At 57.4% G+C, this 19,462-nt stretch overlaps 3 protein-coding genes across 10 annotated transcripts in view; 1 reads left to right on the plus strand and 2 right to left on the minus strand.

Moving 5' to 3' along the window:
* The window catches only part of STMN1 (stathmin 1), a 4,457-nt gene extending 4,095 nt beyond the window's left edge, over positions 1 to 362 (minus strand). Inside the window, exon 1 of the mRNA XM_042885098.1 lies at positions 314 to 362. The gene's annotated coding sequence lies outside the window, so the exon portion shown is untranslated. The remainder of the gene's footprint in view (positions 1 to 313) is intronic.
* Positions 363 to 7,791: 7,429 nt separating this feature from the next.
* On the minus strand, positions 7,792 to 12,602 carry PAFAH2 (platelet activating factor acetylhydrolase 2). 6 transcript variants are annotated; one of them, XM_042885177.1, is made up of 10 exons: positions 12,458 to 12,602; positions 11,007 to 11,112; positions 10,741 to 10,894; positions 10,445 to 10,541; positions 10,268 to 10,336; positions 10,037 to 10,151; positions 9,166 to 9,279; positions 8,966 to 9,057; positions 8,719 to 8,889; positions 7,792 to 8,242 (listed from the first exon to the last, which is right to left on the minus strand). In XM_042885177.1, exons 2-10 carry the CDS (start codon positions 11,094 to 11,096, stop codon positions 7,900 to 7,902), a joined length of 1,245 nt encoding a protein of 414 aa, XP_042741111.1. In that variant the 5' UTR covers positions 11,097 to 11,112; positions 12,458 to 12,602; the 3' UTR covers positions 7,792 to 7,899. The 6 variants fall into 6 exon arrangements, with proteins under 6 accessions (XP_042741111.1, XP_042741109.1, XP_042741112.1 ...); XM_042885175.1 differs by lacking the exon at positions 12,458 to 12,602 and adding an exon at positions 11,202 to 11,307; XM_042885178.1 differs by lacking the exon at positions 12,458 to 12,602 and adding an exon at positions 11,237 to 11,284.
* Positions 12,603 to 12,891: 289 nt separating this feature from the next.
* On the plus strand, positions 12,892 to 18,978 carry EXTL1 (exostosin like glycosyltransferase 1). 3 transcript variants are annotated; one of them, XM_042885244.1, is made up of 12 exons: positions 12,893 to 13,297; positions 13,409 to 14,584; positions 16,574 to 16,667; positions 16,736 to 16,843; positions 16,930 to 17,049; positions 17,118 to 17,250; positions 17,327 to 17,445; positions 17,750 to 17,845; positions 17,924 to 18,010; positions 18,184 to 18,344; positions 18,414 to 18,585; positions 18,663 to 18,978. In XM_042885244.1, exons 2-12 carry the CDS (start codon positions 13,653 to 13,655, stop codon positions 18,843 to 18,845), a joined length of 2,205 nt encoding a protein of 734 aa, XP_042741178.1. In that variant the 5' UTR covers positions 12,893 to 13,297; positions 13,409 to 13,652; the 3' UTR covers positions 18,846 to 18,978. The 3 variants fall into 3 exon arrangements, with proteins under 3 accessions (XP_042741176.1, XP_042741178.1, XP_042741177.1); XM_042885242.1 differs by having other exon boundaries at positions 12,892 to 13,297; positions 18,184 to 18,585; XM_042885243.1 differs by lacking the exon at positions 12,893 to 13,297 and having other exon boundaries at positions 13,306 to 14,584; positions 18,184 to 18,585.
* Positions 18,979 to 19,462: the final 484 nt, after the last annotated feature.

Genomic DNA, 19,462 nt, shown 5'->3' on the forward strand with positions numbered 1-19,462 from the left:
CCAAGCCCATTGTCTCCCGCGGCGCTCTCTTCGTCGCCGCGACGCCGGCAGACCGAACGGACAACAGCTGCTGTTGAGGGGACAAAAGCAGCGCCTGCAGACCTCCCCCCCCCTACGGCTGCGGAGCCGCCCCGTCGCGCTGTCAATCCCCCCACAGCCCCCCCAGCAACCCCGCGTTGCGGCACCGCGACCCCCGCAAGGACAGCGGCCCCCCACCCCGAGCCCTTCTCCTCAGAGCCCTTCACAACGGCAGAAGGGCGGCGGCAGACACCGCTCCGTTCATCCGCGGCTGATCCCGACGCCGCGCACCCACCTGCCCGCTCCGCTGCTCCGGTCCCACTCCGCTCCCGCCCGCCCCGCCGCGCACAAAAGCGCCAAACAAAGACACGTGACCCGCCCCGCCCCGCCCCTATTGGCCGAGCCGAGCGGCACGTGCCGGCCGGCGGGGAGGGCGAAGCTGGGGGCTCTGCGCCCCCTCCTCCGCCGCCCGTTGCATGCCGGGAGTCGTAGTCCGCGGCGGGCGGGCGGAGGCGATGCGGGGCGGCGACCCCCGCGGCCCGGCGGTGGCCCGGTGGAGGATGCGGGGCCGCGGCGCGCCGTGCCTCGCCTCCGCGGGCCGTCCCGGGGGCTGCGCTGCTCCGCGCCGCGCTCTTGTCGCGTTCCCGGAAGGCTGCGGGACTCCCTTTGTCTGCCGCCCCGGTGGCGGGGAGGAGCGGGAGCCCCGGGTGGCTGCGGTGACAGGGCGGACAACTCCGGGATGGCTTCTGGGCTGCGGGCCGTGACCGCGCCGTCCTTCATCCCCTATTGATGTGCAGCGGCCCCTTGGAGCCGTCGGTCACCTCGGGGCGGCGGTCGCTCGGGGCCGTTGTCTCTTAGCTCAGTCCCTCGGTTGGCCGGCACAGACCTCCACCATCTCAGCATCACTGCAGTGCCCACCTTTGGTCCCTCAGGGCCACAGCCACCCCATAGCTCCACCTTTGCTTTTAGAGCCCTATGGGAGCAGGCAGCTGTTCTGCGGTCAGCCACCAGCACAGCACCTCTGCTGGGAGGTGACAGCAGCAGAAAAGCCATCCTGCTGTTTGGGAGACACGACACGTGTACTGCCTGCACGCGTTCCTCCATCCTTGGCTGCATAACGAGCATCCATTGCCCGGATAACACCATCAGATAAGTGCTTTGCTCACCAATGTGTGTTTTTGTACACGCTGTACAATGACCAGTGTGCAATTCCTATGGCCTGGCCACGCTGCAGTCACTTCAGCCAACACCAGCAGCCACTAAGAGGCAGATGGCCGGAGAAAAACACCAATCTGCTACAATGCAACCCAGCACAGCAGTCTTTGTACCCAAAACACCAAAAGAAAGAGTTTTCTGAGGGATCCGCCCTTCTCGTGCATAGTCTTGAGGATTTTGCACCAAAAAAACAACCACCCTACCTTCAGGAAGGTTAATATTGTGACAGAAATGTACAAAGCTTTCAAAACAGAGATTATTTTAAACACTTGCCCTGCTTTTTTTTACTGATCTGATGTCTATTTCCATGGAAACCACATCCAGCCGCCTGGCTGCTGGAACTGGGAGAGGTTTCTACTGGAGTGAATGGAAGAGCCATTTTCCAGCAGCACCGTTGGGCCTTTTGGAGGGTGGCAGGGATCCCAGGTCCCACATGGTTTGTCTGCCTGGCCATTTGGGATCATGCCTGGTACACACACAGGGTTCCTGGCTCAATAGCAGCTGTACATCCATCAGTGTCACACACAACACGCTTGTTTTGTGTGAAATATCTTGAATGCTTGGATTAAATCGCACCAAATGCTGCTGGAAGACAAAGAAGCCAAGTAATCATGACATCAGCTTGTGTTTTGCTTTATCATTTGCTATTATTCACACAGATCAGTGTTGGATGCTTTAATATTAATGCTTTTCAGTACAATTAACGAGCTTATCCTGGGATGATCTCAGGATTTCCCAAAGGAAGTAAAGCTTCCTGGGTGTTGGGCTTCTCCTTCAGTACCTGCCTTACTGCCATTAGTCACTGCTCCTCCCTGGAGAGACGATGATGAAGTACTGCTTTGTTGCTTTTGAAGAAGGGCTGCAGGCTGGGATACAACCACATGTCATGCAAGAGCTGTTTTCTGAGCTTTCCATCTTATCTTGTGGGCTCCTCACAGGGACAAAAAAAAGAGAAAGAAAAAATGCCTGATTGTAACTTACCTTCCTTTGTAGATCAGCTTTGCAGCCAAAAACATTTAATTCAGCTAAGAACTTGCATACATAAGAGACAACACAGTGGGAGTCAGAATTGGGATCCGCTCTCAGCCCTGACATTTTGCAGCCCAGGTCAGTTAGGCAGACTTTAGCAACCTCTTTGTGACACCTGCCACCCACCACCCGTTCCAATTGAAGCCAAAATCTCCAAGCACTGCTGCAATACAAAGAGGAGTAACAGCTCTTAGCAGCTGGAGGAGCACGGAGACGATCTCATTTTTGGCCTCATTGCAAGACTGCTTTTATTTTTGGAACCCGCTTGTTTATGTGGAATTTATTTTTGTCAAATCTCTGCGAGAACGAAGGATGTGAAAAGCTTTTATTACATTTGATTTGTGTTTATCAACACTTTGACTGGGATTCTAAGCAGATTCTTCTCCCATGAAGCCTCAGCATTCTGTGGCTGCAGTCCTGTTCATCTCCCAGGCTCCTCACCACCAACAAGAGCTGTTTGTTAGAATTCCAGTTTAAAAAGAGCACGGAGCACTCAGACTCCTTCCACCACTGCATTCTGCTCTCAGAGCAACAGCAAAGCCAAGGGCTCATCCAGAGAGCTCCCTGTACGTGTAAATGTGGGATGTGACGTGATTAGATGTAGCACGAAGATTAAAGAGCCCCCTCTGATGTGATTATCAAAATACTCCACAAAGAGACTGACATAATTAGGTGACAACTCAGCCCACGGCAGCTCTTTTAACTTGCAAAAATATTTAATCTCCAGTGAGAAAATGTGCTTTGTGAGCATTGAAGTGCCACGCTTAAGCATGGGAGCATGGTGGACAGGCTGACATCCTATATGTTAGTTGGAGAATGTTTCAAAGCACCTTTGTAAGTGCTATCAGCAGCAAGTACTTTCTGAGACTAGCAATGGTCACTGCATGAGTAAAGCACGTCCTAAAGCTAGAAATCCAATGCTCTGCTTGATCCAAGTCAATCAGAACCTGCGAGAGGAGACAGCAATAAAAGAAACTTGTGCTCAGGGGTAGAGAAAGGCTGCAAGGTTTCCCCTTTCCCTGTTTCCCAGCCTTTGCACTAACCTCCAGCAAGCCCCTTTGCACTTCTCCACGTGCTGCTGGAAACTATTGGACTTTTTTCCAATCAGACAAGGCACCTGAATTCTGTTGCAGGTTTGCTTTTTGGGAAACTCACTGGAACTTGCTTCATTCAATTCCCTCCCCTCTCCCACTGGGAAGGGCGCAGCGAGCGATGGGGCTGGGCAAGAAAAAAAGCACAACAGCTGAGTTCCTCGAGATTCTGGCAATCAGGTGAGGTGGCTGGGGAGAGGCAAAAGTGAGGGAAAGGACCCAGCTGTTAATAGAAAGCAGAGACTTCACACTGGGTAACATTCCAGGGTTGGTGGATTCCTCCATGACACCAGCAGTGCTGAGAACTGCCTGATAGAAGGGGTCTGTGTGCAGTGAAAGCTGTCCCGGGGGTCTCCTCGCCTTGCTCCGCTCTCCTTACTCTCAGCATCCTTTCATCCTTACATCTCAGCTTTCCTCCTTCTGCTCCCAGCACACATATCTGTGTTTCCCATATGGAGCACTGAGAACTTTGCTATTTGAGGATGCCTGCGCACAGCCCAGTGCTGAGGGTGGGAGAGCCATGGAGAGGGGCTGCTGAGAAGCCCTATGGCAGGCTTTATGCTGGTTTTTGTGCGTGTGAGCCAACGTGAGAGGCACTAATTACATTTCAGAAGTGACAGTCAGTCACTGCAGGTGGGATAGAGCAAAGGAGACAACATGTTTTCGACAACCAGGTGGAAGAGAGGTACGTAAGAAGTCATTAAAAAAATCCAGTAGAGATGGAAGATTCCAGTAAAGACATTTGCTTTCACTCTTTCCAAATGAAGTGAGGGAAAGAAAAGCTGGGGATAGCACTAATTATTCCCTGGTTCCTAATTAGTTCCTTGCATTTAAACGACGGTTTCAGCTCTCTCAGCATCTCAGCAAGCCCATTGTGCTATTAATACTTCCCTGGTGAGATATGGTTAAAAATACTCCCACCCTTTCACGACAGAATGTAGCTTGGAAGTGTTGTGATGGGAGGAGTTCAGGGATGGAAATCCTCTTAAAGGAGCACAACTTCCCCTGTGTCAAATAGATGAGGTGGGTGAGCTGGTAGCAACCCCAGAGTGAGCCTGCTTTCACTAGGAACAAACTCTGCAATAACACTCAATGGAGAGCTTCGGGCTGCTTGCTATCAAAGCAGATTCAATTACAGAATCAATGCAGAGCCCTATAGGGATGGATTTCTTGCAGAAATCTGCTGCCTGGGAAAATCCTACAGTGCCTTCCTTTGAATGGGCACTGTAAGGAAATGTCACCCCACACAGAACCACAGTGCTGTACGTGGATGAGATCTGTGTCAGACACCATGGACACAAACCATTCCTGTCTGTTTTGTGAGCCAAATACATATATATATATATACACATACACGTGTGTATTTGAATATATATATACACACACACTTTAAAGCATCTTTCCACACTGCAGTCCAGCCATGAGCTGCTTTCAGCCCCCCAGATCCCTTCAGGACAATCAGCAATTCTCTCCCATCTCCATCAACAATTTGGCTTCAAAATGGGTTAATTCCCACTCCATCCCCCTGGCTCTGTGGGCTGCCTGTATGTTGGATCAGTATGGAAACAATACCTGCACTTAACATTTGCTCAGTGCCGTCTGATTCCTTTTTTCCCCCCCACTAATTTGAACTCCTAATCAATCAATACATATATTAAGAGAGAAAAAAAAGACCAGGCACATCCACTACAGCTGCGAGAGCAGGCAAACAAAGGCAGCCTTGCCGGCTGAAAACCCATCGCTGTCTTTTATGCAATAAACCCAACTGCTGCTGTACTCTAAAAATCAATACCCAGAGAGACATGCCTACGTTGTGACTGCTAACCTAAGTGCTTCATTTAATTAAAAATAAAAACAACCAGAAACCCAACCCAGGCCTTGGGTGCTGGATGTCGTTAGAGAGCTGCTATGGACTTGAGGAGACAAAGGCATCCTGAGGCCCCGTGTCAGCCAGGATGGGGCTGATGGAGCACCTGTGGTTCACATCCCACAGGGTCTGAGCTCAGCCTGTGCTTCCTACACTCAGGGGAAATGACCCCAAATGATCCCTCCACCGTGTTTTGTACAGCCTGAAACTAGAGAGACCTCACGCAGCCCTTTTCCTCCTCCAGTGCCTCGGTTTCCCTGCATCCTCTTTTTCTTTTTTCTGTTATTCAGGGAGCATCTCTTGTCCCATCCAGGGCCAGCAGAGCATTGCTGCAGCTGCAATGGGGCTTCAGAGTGAAAACTGACAAAAAAAAAAACAACAAACCTGTTTTTCCCTCCAGGTAGCCTGGAAGCGATGACAACAACTCGCTTCTGTCATAAGGGAAGTTGATTTTTCCTTTGAACTTCACCCGGAGTAAAGATATGATTTGCCAAAGGAAAGAACAGAGCAAGGTGAAGAGCCGCGTGTACTCACCGATCAAAGGGCTGCGAGGAGAGAGGAGCTGGCTGGGAAGTGGGCAGGGTGCTGCACATCCAGGCTTTGCTATTCCTTTAACAAACACAAGCAAAAGGGAAGAAAAAAGAATCACGCTCCACTAGATGTTACGGTAATTAAAAGGAGGCTTTAACACAAGTCTCAATTTGCATTAATTAATTAAATCAAGCAGCAAGCTTCGATGGAACAAAGCTGGCTTTCGAGCAGCAGTGCTTATTGCTGGTGTGTGTGTGTGTGTGTGTGTGTGGGTAGGGAGGGATGCATGGAGAGCCCTGAGCCTGCTGTGTTTGTGCTGCCCGATCTCAGCCCCAACCTTGGGAACAGCAGCTTTCAGAAAGCAGAGCTTGCACTGCGATAGAGGAATGCACCCATTCACACCCTGGCCACGCTGCAAGCACAGCTGTGAGAGGAATATAAACGGGCAGCTGTTGGGCTATTTATTTATTTATAAACCACCAGTCGGAATATGGAAGCAGAGCAGGCACAGTGCAGAGCTCAGCTTGAAGCAAGTCCCTCCCAGCGAGGGTTGATCTCCCATTGAGCAGCAAAGCCCCCAGTGGGACCCAATAGACACAAACCCCCACATGTAAGGACAGGGTGACCGAGAGCTGATAAGCAGTTGGGTGCTAGAGCAGCTCCCAGATCATGGTAACCCTTAACTGCTGCTTCCTGTCCCCCTCCCCCCCCCCAAAAAAAAAAAGCCTTCCATCCAGGTCCAGCAACACAGTGCATCAATCCAGCAGCAGGGTGAGCAGCACTGCCCTGTGCTACACCTGGGGATTTGTGTCACTGCTTGTGCACACACTGCTCCTGGCATCCTCCATTCCTGTCCCCATGCCACACTCCAGCCTGGAGGATGCCCACTGGGGGGAATCTGGGCTGGGTTTGGAAGAAGCAGCACTGAGCCTAAGGCTGGCACTGGAGGTGGAAACAAGCAGCTTTCAACACACCGAAGGGTTAACATATTGAAGTTGCCCTCCAACCACAGTCATCCCCCCCCCCCCCCCCTCCCCCCCGAGCTTTTACATAAGGCTCGTGCAGAATTTATAGCCTCCCTCAGCCACGAGGAGCTGAGCCACTCCCTGCAATGTCAGAGCACATCACAGCAGTGCTAATTCTGGGAGGAAGATGGGACTTGATTTCTGCACCAGTCACTGTCTCTCACTGTTAGGTAGGACACAGAGGTGTGTTCCCCCAATGGGCTCTGCAGGCAGTGACCTCAAGTGTCTCCTCCTCACCCTCAATACCTTGGTCCCAACGCTGCATGATGCTCCAGTATGCTCCCAGCACCAGAGAGGGTATAAATCAGTTAACAAGTATGTATCCAGAACCTCTAAAAGAATTGAGGTCTTGCAGCTTTGTCCATGCCAGTCCTTGCTTTGCATGAAGATGAGCCCTTCTGCTGTTGCATCTCCCCCCCAGAGCATCCTTACCTCCTCAATTAAAAGGAGACAAGGAGGAAAGGATTTGGCTATCGCAGTGGCACAGATGGAGAACAGAGGAAGGATGCTGCTCCCTCCCCATTCCTTTCCCTTTCCCCTCCCTTTCCCCCAGGTTTGCTGTCACCAGATGAGGAATAGCTCCCAACACCCTAAGCCAGGGCATCCTAGCTGCATGCAATGCTATGAACCATGCCCATGGCTTCTCCCTGCAATGCAGGAGCTGTGGCACTGGGCTGACACTGCCCTCACCATGTGCATGCCCAGCAGGGACAAAGGAGGAGCAGATGGACACCACTCAGCAATGCAGCAGCTGCTGAACAGCGTGTCCTGCTGCATCCAAGCCCCACCGCCCAGGGGAGCCTGGGGACATCTGTAGGACCACCACCAGTGCAGCTCCAGAAGCACCGGGCTTCTGCTTGGGGACAGCTGAGGGTGGGAGCCACCTTACACAGCACTCCTTGTCCCAGCATCTCTGGTATTACACCTAGGATTGTGCCTTAGTTGCTCCTCAACTCCTCCCAGCTTTGCACTTGCAAAGTGCCCTGATCAGACTTTACCATCTCCATACTCAGAGCCCTATTGCATCTTTCCTTGTGTTGGATCATTGCTTGAACCCCCCCCCACCTGCAGCAACCCCACTGCTGCAGTGCACACAGGGCCCATTCACGCAAGCAGGGCACTATCACCAAGGCAAGCTCAAGTCTGTGACCCCAGGGGTTTTATTCCCTGAGCTCTGCAGTCTCCAGCAGCCACCACAGGCTCTCAGGCAGAGAGGGCTTCGTGGAAGCATGGCGGGCATCATGGCCATGTCTTGCAAGCACAGTCTGCAGGCCTCACTCTCCCAAGTGTCCTCCTCCCCTTTGGAGGCAGACCCCAAACATTTTAGACAAGGAGCAGCTGAATTCTCAGCAGCTGGATCCCAACAGCAAGCTACAGGTTGGAGAGGCGGAAAGGTGCTTCTGGAATGACAGAGTCCCCAATGCCTTCGAGGAGGTGGTCCCATCGAGCAAACTCCTCTCTCACATCTGCATGGGGCAGAGATGGTTTCAGGGTTACTACAACAATAATCACCCCAGTTTCATGCATAAGAGGAGCAGGAAAGAGACCAAACCAGCAGCTTTCCCAAGGACTTCCCAACCAACACTTCCTCATGTCCTCTGGACATTGCCACTCGTGCCCAGAAGATGGCAGCCAGGCAGCTCATGGCCGTATAGAACAGGGGATCATCAAACCAACCTCGTTCCTTCGCAAGCCCCATTTAATTCCACCTGTGCCATACCAAGGTGCCTATGCAGGAAGGCCAGAGCCGCCTGGGTGGTGATGTCCAGGCACTTGTGGGGGTCGAGGGTGCCCCTCGCATTGAAGACACGGGGGATGAGCTTCCCGGTGAGGAAGGCAAAATCAGTCTGGCTCTGGTGCACAGATCCCCTGGGGAAGGGAAGGGAGCGTGGGTAAGAGCCTCCCACTCCTGACCAGGCACCTGCCTCAACCCCAGACTCACAGGATGGTTATGATTTTTGTCTGGCTGTTCCTGGAGCTCAGCCTCTTCATTTTGGCCACGCTTTCGGGGGTCTGGAACTTCTCGGTGTTGATGAAGAACACGGGCTTGGGCACCTCAGGGTACAGCACATTCTCCAGGGGGAACATCCATGCATCCAGGGCCACCGCACACCTGGTGGGATGGGCACATGTGCCCATAGCCCCTTTGTGGCCTTCCCAGCCCTGGGAAGCATCCCAGAGCCACCCACCTGAACCCAGATTCCTTCACCAAGGCCAGCACAGCTGTCACCCCACCAAATGAATGGCCCATGACGGCTGCTTTAGCCAAGTCAATGCTGTCCTGCAAGAAAGACGTGCACCACAATGAAGGCATTTTCCTGTTTGTCACACAACATGACCTGACCTTTCCAGCCAGGAGCACCCAGGCCAGCCCTGCAGCCCCATGTACCTTCAACACAGAGAGGTCGAAGCCCTGAGGAAGGATGTTGGGGATGGATTTACCACTGCTGACGGCCCGGAAGAGCTGAAGTGCTCGTGCACACTCATTTGCTCTGTGATGAACCTGCAGTGCAAGCTGCCCTCATCAGCTGAGCAAACCCTGTGGAGGTCTGCACAGGTGCTTCTTTTCCCCACATCTCCCACCAAGAGCTCTCCTCTGAACCCCCAGCACTCAGACACAGCTCATTTCCCTGAATTACCGCAAGCATAAAAGCAAACAGGAGGCTGCACCACAGCAGCTCCCCCAAGGGATGCAGTAAATTTCTTTGTTATTATTATTAATTCACTTAATCTGATACCACAGACCACTGGAGATAACCCAAAGCCCTCAAACACTCTCCATTCTGAGCCACAGCAGTGCTGCCAGAAGATGCTGCACTTCAGACCGAGGCTCTGCCCTCAGCTCACATCCCAGTCCTGAGCACACATAAAAATAACAGGCTGGGATTTAAGACTGCCAAAAGCACCTCCAGGCTCTGCATGTTCTGAAGTGGCTTCCAGCCACAGATCTCAGCTCCGTGCTTCCCTTTTAAACAAGAGAGAAAGGAGCAGCGGGGAACCTCGCTCAGCAGGAAGCCCTCCTGCTATCAGCTGTGCAGGGTAATCCCAGAGAGACAGCAATGGGAGAGCACCAGCAGGCCCCCAGACCCCAGAAAAGGAGACAAATGGGGTGGAGTGGGTTTTTCTCAGTTTACAAGGAGAAAGCTCAGGTTCAGCCCCAGTATTAACACAGTACAGGTTTGGGAAGGGTAGATCCCCTAGGGTGGGGATGTGATCCATCCTGGTTTGCCCATCCCAGTTCCTCCCATCCCCCCCCTTACCTGATTGTTCCGAAAATAAAACTCCTTCTGTCCCTGTGGCACCTGCTGGTGGGGGATCCACTGCTCCCGGACAGCCTCTGCCGTGCAGAAATAGGTCATGGCAGCAGAACTGTCCCTGCAGCAGCAAGTAGGAAAGGGGAACATGGTGAGGCAGCCCTTTGCCTGGCCCCCATCCTTCTATGTATTTGGGGAGGGGTTTCCTCTCGAGGCTGCAAGGACTGTGACACCAACCTGTGCTCCAGCGCAGCCACCACAAAGCCCCAGGATGCCATCTGCATGCAGACGGATGAGTACACAGTGCTGTGAAGGGATGAGGTCAGGCCTCTGTCTTGAGCACCAATGGGTTGGTGAGGGACTGTGAGGACCTCGCAGTACTTGAGTTCCCATCCCAGCCCCAGCCCCCCCTACCGAAAGGCTCCCAAGCCATGTGAGAAGATGATCAACGGGTACCCACTGCTGCAGGTTTTGAAAGGTGCCTTCCAGCTGAGTGGCACTCTGCAGGAGCCTGTGAGGGACAAGAAAAAAAAAAAACACCCCAAGAAAAATCGAGGAGATGGGCAGCAAGGCACTGCTTGGACCCACTGCACCGACCCCAGCTCCTCTTCACTCCAGGGCCCGGTGGATTGGCCTTAAGCCCACGAAAGCAGCAGGTGTGGAAGACACGGGAATGCCTACGTGGGGATGGGGGTAGGGCCGCCCCTCACCGACGGCGATGCTGAGCAGCGGAGCGCACCACCGCCGGCTGTGGCCACTGACATCAGCCAGTCCGCTGCAGTACTCGTAGCGAGGGATCCAGAGCAGCCGTTCGGCTCCATCCCGGGGTACGCAGGGGTAGAAGAGGCGGAAGAAGAGCCCCTGCTGGACAGAGGGGACGGGGGACGTGGTGCGTCCTGGCAGCGGCCGCAAGATGTCCTCAGGAACTCAGCCCTACCGATACCCAGCAGCCGCCCCGCCCGCCCCCATCCCATACCTGCTGCGTATGGCCCACCATGACGTCCGCGCAACCCACGCGGTGAGGTCCCTTCTCCGGAGGCAGTGCCAGCGACTGTTCCCCCCCCATGGCACCGCAGCCGAGCCTAGGCAGAGCGATGCGGTCAGCAGCCGTCCCCCCAAACCTCCTCTTTCTCCTGTCACCAAATCTCCATACCGCGGCCACTCCTCATACCTGCCAGAAAAAAAGGCTCCCGCTCCCCTCCGCACCTACGGAACCCCGCACACACCGCGGATCGCAGCGTATCCCCGCCGCCGCCCCGGCTCGGCGCTGCCCTGTACCCGGCCACGTGGCTGTCCCGAGCGAGCAAAGTCCTGCAGCCGATCAGAGGTTACGGCTGTGCTTTCTCGCCCCGTGTCCCGACTCGCCTCATTGACACACGCGGCTGTTAAACGCATCCCGTGCCCAATTCGCCCCACGTTCACACCGCGGCCGGACAGCTGACCCCATCCCACGATGGGGGACGTGGAAGACGGGAAGGGGCGGCTTGGCCGAGCCGGAGGTGGCACATAAAGCTGTGAGTGAGGGAACGGCGCAGGGCTGACACGGGGACAGCCTCGAACACCGCGGGAGACACGGGAGGATGCGGTTCTGTATCGCACCCACGGAGAACTACAGCTCCCAACGTCTCCTTGACTGAGGACTACAGCTCCCAGAACGCACCGGGTAACCGGACTACAGCTCCCAGCATCCCCCACAGCACCACAGCTCTCCCCGCCCCTCCCTCACCAACCCCCCACCAACCCACCCCGCCTCAGCCCCCAGCGCTCTCCGCCCCGTCTACTCTGCAGCTGCCAGCGTCCCCGCAACACGCAGCTCCTCGAACTCCCAATTACCCGCTGTGCCTCCCCAGCTTCACCCCCTCGCACTCAGCACCCCCCCCCCCCCCTTCGAGCACCGACAGCGCACCTCCCCGTGTCACTGCTGCAACCGCACCTCCCGGTGCGGAAGACGGTCCCCAGCTCAAATCACGGTTCCCCAAAGCCCCGTGGCGCTGCTGGGCTCCGCCTGCCCCCACGCCCTCCCCCCGTCCCCACGTTCCCTGTCTTTAATTTAAACCGCTTTCGCAGCCCCGCGCCCCCGATAATCCACGGCGGCGGGGGATTAAATCCCAGCGGGGCCGAGCTGTCCCCTGAGCCGGGCAAATCGCCAAAGATTTGGTTTAAAAATAATAATAATAATCCCTGACAGTTTCCTATGCACGCAACCCACGCGCTGCTCCACCCCGGAGAAACTGAGGCAGGTGTGGGCCCGGTAGGGCTGTGGCGGTGCCACTCCCGCTGCATGCCAACCGCTCCGCTCCCCGCCCCGCATCCCCGCGGGCTGAGGCCGGCCGCGTTGTTACACCCACGGTTCGGTTTCAACGCCTGGGCTGCCGGGAGGGGTGGGGTCTACGAGCTCCGGCCTGCCCGCCGTGCCCCGGGGCTCACCTCCGGTAGGCGGGACGAGGGTGCCCCACTCCCACGTGGGACGCGGTGATGGCAGCACTGCGGGGCTGGGTGAGGGCACGGATACACACCGAATGGGCTCCGAGACCCTCGCACAGACCCCGCCGGGATGGGGGAACCCGCACGGCCACGTGGGCGCGCCGCGATGTCTCCGGGGCGCGCCTTTTTGGTGCCGCGGGCCACGCCCACTTGGGCTCGGACAGCCAATGGGAGAGCGGGGGCGGGGACTCGGTGGCGGGGGGAGCGGGAGGCCGAGTGACAGATGCGGCTGGGGGGGGACAACGGGGGAAGTGACAGCTCGGGAGGGGGGAACAAGAGCAAGTGAAGGGACACGGGGACGGCACCGGGGGGAGAGAGGGACAGAGCTTGCCGGGGGGACAGACAGCGTGGGGGGGGAGGAAACAGCGTGAGGGGGGACACGCAGCTTGGCTCGGGGTGTCAGCAGCCCGGAGGGGCACAAACAGCGCGGCGGTGGCTGTTTGTTGGGAGGAAGACGGACGGGCAGCCCAACTGATGAAGTGACAGCAGGGGGACACTGCCGAGGACAGTGACACCCCCAGGAGGCACAACAAGGCGCTGGGAAGGGGGGGTGCCCCCGACGCAATGAGCGGCGGAACGCGGTGGGACCCCCTCCGGGGAGCGGGGCCGATGGAGTGCGGGGACCGCCCCACAGCCGTCCCACGGCGGCGTTAAGGCAGCGCGGGGCCCCCGTCGTGCGACCGCGTCAGGGATGTGGAGCCGGGGCTGCGGCACGGCCGGATCCCGCGGGCAGCATCGACCGAGAGCGGGCACCGGTGCCGGGACGGCGGAGGAGCAGCTGAGGTACGGGAGCGGCGGTGAGCCGGGGTTGTCTCCCGGAGGCTGCGGGGGGAGTCTCGCCGGGATTGACCCGCTTGGAAGGGAAGCGATCATGCGACCTCGCTCCCTCCCTAGGGATTTGAAGCTGGGCCAGACGGCAGAGGGAAATGTGACCGTCGCTGCACCGAGCCCGGGAGAGAAGGGAACGCTGCGCTGGAGGGGAGGCAGTGGGAAACCCACGGAAGGAGGATCGCGGGGTCCCCCATCCCCACACTGCGGGGCAGTGAGCGTCAGGAGCCGCTCCGCCTGGGGTCGGGGACACCGTTCTTTCCACCGGACCGCAGTACCCGTCCGAGCCTGATGAGAAGCTCGTGAACCTATGCAGACCAGGAAGAAATACATTTTCCTGACTTTCCTCGCCTCTTGGCTTCTGCTTTTCTTCTTTGGAAGAGAGCAGCTGCGTCGTTTTGCTTTCTTTCCCAGGAGGAACGTCGCAGCCCGCAGGAGTTGGCCCCGCTGGGCGGATCGTGCCCTCCTGCACAGCTTTGCGGAGCCCACGGAGCTGCAGGGCAGTGGAGACAAGGCACAGCCCTCACCCCGAGCCCTGCGGGCGGCACAGCTGAGCACATCCCAGGGCAGCCGGTGCCGCATGGAGAGCTGCTTCGACGCCTCCCGCTGCCAGAATGGCTTCAAGGTGTTCACGTACCCGCGGGAGCACGGTGAGCCCATGTCGGAGAGCTACAGCAAGATCCTCACCTCCATCGAGAGCTCGCGTTACTACACCCCACGTCCCGAGGAAGCCTGTCTCTTCGTGCTGAGCATCGACACGTTGGACCGCGACCCCCTCTCTGCTCACTACATCCGCAGCGTGGAGCAGAGGATCCGCTCCTTTCCCTTGTGGAACAGCGGCCGCAACCACCTCATCTTCAACCTGTATGCGGGCACTTGGCCCAACTACACTGAGGAGCTGGGTTTTGACATCGGCCACGCCATGCTGGCCAAGGCCAGCTTCCACAGCAAGAACTTCAGGCCCGGTTTTGATGTCTCCATCCCCCTTTTCCCCAGGGAGCATCCGCAGCGCGGCGGGCAGAGCGGGTGGCTGCACCACAACTCGGTGCCCCCCAAAAAGAAATATTTGCTGGTGTTCAAGGGGAAACGTTACCTGACCGGGATCGGCTCTGGCACCAGGAATGCTCTGCACCACATCCACAATGGGAGGGACATCGTGTCGCTCACCACCTGCAGGCATGGCAAGGATTGGGAGAGGCACAAGGACACGCGCTGTGACCAGGACAACGTGGACTATGAAAAGTGAGTGGGATGGGGCTGGAGCCAGGTGGGGGGGAGGCTCTGTAGGTGTGCACAGGGAATGGGGACAGTCTGAGGCTCTCCTGGTTTCATTTCCGTCTTGTAAGGTGGTGGTGGTTTGAGGCTGATCCATTCTGTATTAAAGTTGGAGCAATCTGGTGAGAGCAGTTCTGATCTGCAGTCGCCACTGCTGCTCCTAATACGATTTCTCTTTTTCCTAACACCGATGAATGATGCTTTTCTACTCCCCTCTGCTGTCCTCCCCTAACATAAATGTTTATTTTGGAGATGAGCCTGAAACTTCCCCCCAGCCCAAGCTCAGCTCCAAGTCCCATAAAACCAACGGGTGCTTGGGCATCCTGGTGTGGACATCACAGTGTGGGCTCCTTGCCTGCAGCTTTGGAACAGCTCATGGCCACACGAGAACTGATGGGAAATATCCTCAAAGTATCTTAGGAGGTGCTGGGAGGTAAAAGTGGAGCCAGGGCTGCAGGCACTTGGATTAGCCAGGGCTTCAGGGAGGCTCAGGAGGATCAGCCCTCATGGTGGGGCCTTCTTGGGGATGGGGCAGTGGGACATGTGGTGGGCCAGTGAGATGGGACCCAAGGTCAGTCCTGCACTATGGGGTGGGAAATCCCCCTTCCACCCAGCCCAGGTAATCCTCTAATGCTGTTTGTGATACACGGGGATTTACACCTCGCCCAGGACAGCTTTAGAGAGCAGACTGATGGTGACCACGTGGCACACGGCTGTGTCCTCCTTGTGACCATGTGTCTTGTCCCACTTGTCCCTGTGGGACACCTGGGTAGAAAGGCATCAGCATCTCCATCGCACCCAGCCAAGGATGTGTGCAGATGTCCTCAGGTGGGACAGTGGCAAAGGGGCAGTGGGGACAGCACACCAGGGACAGGGCGCTCTGAGGTTTGGAGATGTCCCTGTTTGCTTGGGGACACAGGCAAGCAGCCCTGCCACTGAACCACAGGAGAAGAAGCCAGCCTTGTTCAGGGCTGCATCGCCCCCCTCACTCCAGAACAAACCCGTTCTGTACTGGATAAAGGGCAGTTGTGGCCATGCCACGGTCCTGCCCTGCTACCGCCGCCTCGGGGAGGGCTCCCTGCAGCCGCGGGTCCCCCGTGGCACCGAGCCCAGCCGGAGCTGCACAGGGGCCGTGCAGAGGGAGCACGGTGGGCACCCGGCCCGGCCCTAACAAAACAAGGAAGCCCTGCCGGCTCGATTGCCCGGAAACCACAGTGCGTCAGGAGCTGAGTGTTTCTATCGGGAGGTGCCGGCCCCGCAGCCCGGCCGGCGCCAGGCTCCCCACCACGGCCGCCTGCGAGGGAAGGATGCCCGGCCATTGGGGACACATTGCGTTCCCGTGGGGCAGGTGGCGGTGGGGTATCCCTGGGATGTGGCAGAGGCAGAGCGTGTTCATGGAGTTTTTGGTCAGATGGGTTCTCAGGAGGTGCATTTTGTTCCTAAAGGTTGGTGTTGCTGACGTCTCAGCGCTGGGCTGGCTCCCTGCAGGGATGCTGCAGCACACACAGGGGGGTTCATCCTTACCTCACAGCCACCCCATCAGTTCCCCCAGCCTGGAAGTGGCCGGTGCTGACCCCACATCCTCACCACAGCTGGGTCCAGGGGACCTTCCCCTTGGGGTCAGCAATATCCCACATCGCTTTGGCCTCGCAATCCCCCCCATCCCACCCAGGACCCATCCTCTTTATGTGCAGGAACAGACAGGGTCTGTCCCACCCAAACGTCAATATTGGCTTTTCCAATGCGGTCGCAGGGCTCTGTGAATGCCTTTCCCTGCAGCAGCACAGAAGGGGCTTTCACAGCCAGGGGGATGCACTGCCTGCAGCCCCCCCTGAGCAGTGCCAGGACTCAATGCAGTTTTGGGGCTCGGGGATTTGGGTGCTGACTGTGCACTGTGCTTCATTGCTGGGGAGCGGATGGTGCTGAGCCCACGCCTGACTCCCCTTCCCCTGCCAGGTTTGACTACCAGGAACTGCTGCACAACTCCACCTTCTGCATCGTGCCCCGAGGGCGGCGTCTGGGCTCCTTCCGCTTCCTGGAGGCACTGCAGGTACCAGGGGGCTGCGAGGGCATGAGGGATCATCCCCGGTGTCCCTGTGCTCATGGGGTCCTGCGCAGGCTGCCTGCATCCCAGTGCTGCTGAGCGACGGCTGGGAGCTGCCCTTCTCTGAGGCCATCGACTGGGGCAAAGCAGCCGTGGTGGGCAGTGAGCGACTTCTCCTGCAGGTACTGTGGTGCTGCCCCATGTCCAGCACCAGGGGTTGACCTGATCTGGGGTCTGAGATGAGAACCCCATCCCTCCCATCCTGCAGATCCCCTCTGCCGTCCGCTGCATCCGCCCGGAGCGCGTGCTGGCATTCCAACAGCAGACTCAGTTCCTGTGGGACGCATACTTTTCCTCTGTCGACAAGATCGTGCACACCACACTGGAGGTGAGCCTGGCCCCAAAAAGCCCCCCCGGCCACCAGGACCACCTCGGTGTGCTGATGTCCTCACACAGATCATTCGGGATCGGCTGCTCCCGCACCGCTCGCGATCCCGCATCCTCTGGAACTCACTGCCTGGGGGGCTGCTGGCACTGCCTGACTTCTCCACGCACCTCGGGGACTTTCCCTTCTACTACCTGCAGCACGGTAGGACCCTGTGCCACAACATGCTCTGTGTGCCCGATGCCTGCTGCCACACCTCTCCTTTTCCCCCACATTGCAGGCTCTGGCCCTTCTGACAAGTTCACAGCACTGCTCCGGGCTGATCCCCCGCTGGGTTCCCTCTCCCAGCCCACCCTCAAGCTCATCCAGGCCGTTTCCAGGTCCCAGTACTGTGCGCAGGTGGGGAGGGATGGGGCTGGGAAGGGCTGGAGTGGGATTCGGGTGGGAGGGGGTTGGCAGTGATCGTGTCACCCTCAATGTCCCCTGCTTGCAGCAACAACTGGATCACTTATGGTTTTATTCTGAGGCTGGTCCAAATCCTGGTGTAATGTTTTTGGGATGAAAGAGGTGCAGCCCTATGTGGAGAGTGGGCTGGAGATGGTCGCACAGCAGGACCAGGAGGGTTCAGCCTCAGCTGCCTTGCAAACACTGATAACAGACTCCAGGGAATGCCCCTCCACTGTGCCTTTCCCCCCTCCCAAAGATCCTGGTGCTGTGGAGCTGCGAGAAGCCACCGCCTCCAAGTGGGACGTGGCCACAGACTGCTGTGCCTCTCACCATCATCCAGGGCAGGACGAAGGTACACAGAGCAGGATGCAGGGAGCTGGGGTACACACCCCACAGTACATCCCATATTGAACTCCCACCTCTGCTGCAGCTCAGCGACCGCTTCTTCCCATACGCAGCCATTGGGACGGACGCAGTGCTCAGCCTGGATGAGCACACCAGCCTCTCCACCAGTGAGGTGAGCAATTCCCAGCCCCATGGATCTGGGCAGGATGCGTGGTGGTCACTGCAGAGCTGGCAGGGAGTGCTGTCCCCATATCCCAAAGCTCAGGGACAGGCAATGGGGCGGCCATCAGCCTCCTCTCACGAGTCCCTGTGGGTTGAGATTATGCCATCCCCTGCCCTTTGCAGGTGGATTTTGCCTTTGTGGTGTGGCGCAGCTTCCCTGAACGCATCGTGGGCTTCTCTGCATGGAGCCACTTCTGGGACCCCGAGCAGAAGCGCTGGGGCTACACCTCCAGGTGGACCAACAAGCTCTCCATCGTCCTCACCACTGCCGCCTTCTACCACAGGTACCTGGGTGGATGGGGAGGGCCCTGTGGGGCTGTGAGGCTGAAGCCTGCCCTCCTCATTCTTCACAGGTATTACCACAGCCTCTTCACGGAGTACCTCCCCGCGGGGCTGCGGGAGCTGGTGGACAGACTGACCGCCTGCGAGGACATCCTTATGAACCTGCTGGTGGCTGCTGTCACCAAGCTGCCTCCCATCAAGGTCACGCAGTGGAAACAGCACAAAGAAGCTGCAACTCAGCCGGTAGGATGGCATCCTGGGCTTCAGAGACACCCCAGCTGCGGGCACAACCCTTCACCCTGCATTCTCCTCCTGCCCAGGTGAAGGACACGGCGGCAGGCAGCACCCGGCGTTTCTCCCAGCAGCAGGATTGCCTCAACCAGCTGGTGGACTGGTTTGGCTCCATGCCCCTCGTGTCCTCCCAGCTGCGCCTCGACCCAGTGCTCTTCAAGGACCAGGTCTCCGTCCTGCGCAAGAAATATCGCTACTTGGAGAAGCCCTGAGCTCAGCTGTGCAGCCCAAACCCCTGCACAGACCTCACAGGGCATGGCACAGCCCTCCTGGACCAAGCACAGCCACGGGGCTTTATTCCTGATGGGGTTTTACCAGTACAATAAAGATCAGTGGAGGTGCAAAGTCTGACATACTGTACCCAGCAATGGCACAGCACTGTGCCACCTCTCACAGCACCTCTGGGCTTAGCAATCACTGCTGTGCTCCCGTGTTTGAGCCCCGAGCAGCAGCACAGCATCGGGAGCTGCGTTGTGGCCGCGGGTGCCCCATAGCCATCCCTGCCCCACACACTGCAGGGCCACCTCCCCGTCCCTGTGTTCCCGTGATGCTTTCCTGCCACCATCCCCACTCCGCCAGCAGCTGGCTGGGAGGGCTGAGCTTCCCAAAAATAAACACAGCAGCGATAAGGGGTGAGAGCAGGGCGAGCCGGTCCTCCCTCCCCCAAACAGGACAGCGGGACCGGGGGCTCCTCCCTCTGCACTCCCGCATCCCGCTCTCCCCCCAGCGCTCCCCAAAGCTGGAGGGAAAAAAAAAAAACGTTGTTTCAGATGCTTTTCTCAGCTAAAATAGTGATAAGCGAAGCAAGCTTTGCCTCCCTCCCTCCCCC

Source organism: Lagopus leucura, unplaced genomic scaffold (assembly GCF_019238085.1).
Source record: "Lagopus leucura isolate 7727_CA_CO unplaced genomic scaffold, USGS_WTPT01 Super-Scaffold_100048, whole genome shotgun sequence".
NCBI classification, from domain to species: domain Eukaryota; kingdom Metazoa; phylum Chordata; class Aves; order Galliformes; family Phasianidae; genus Lagopus; species Lagopus leucura.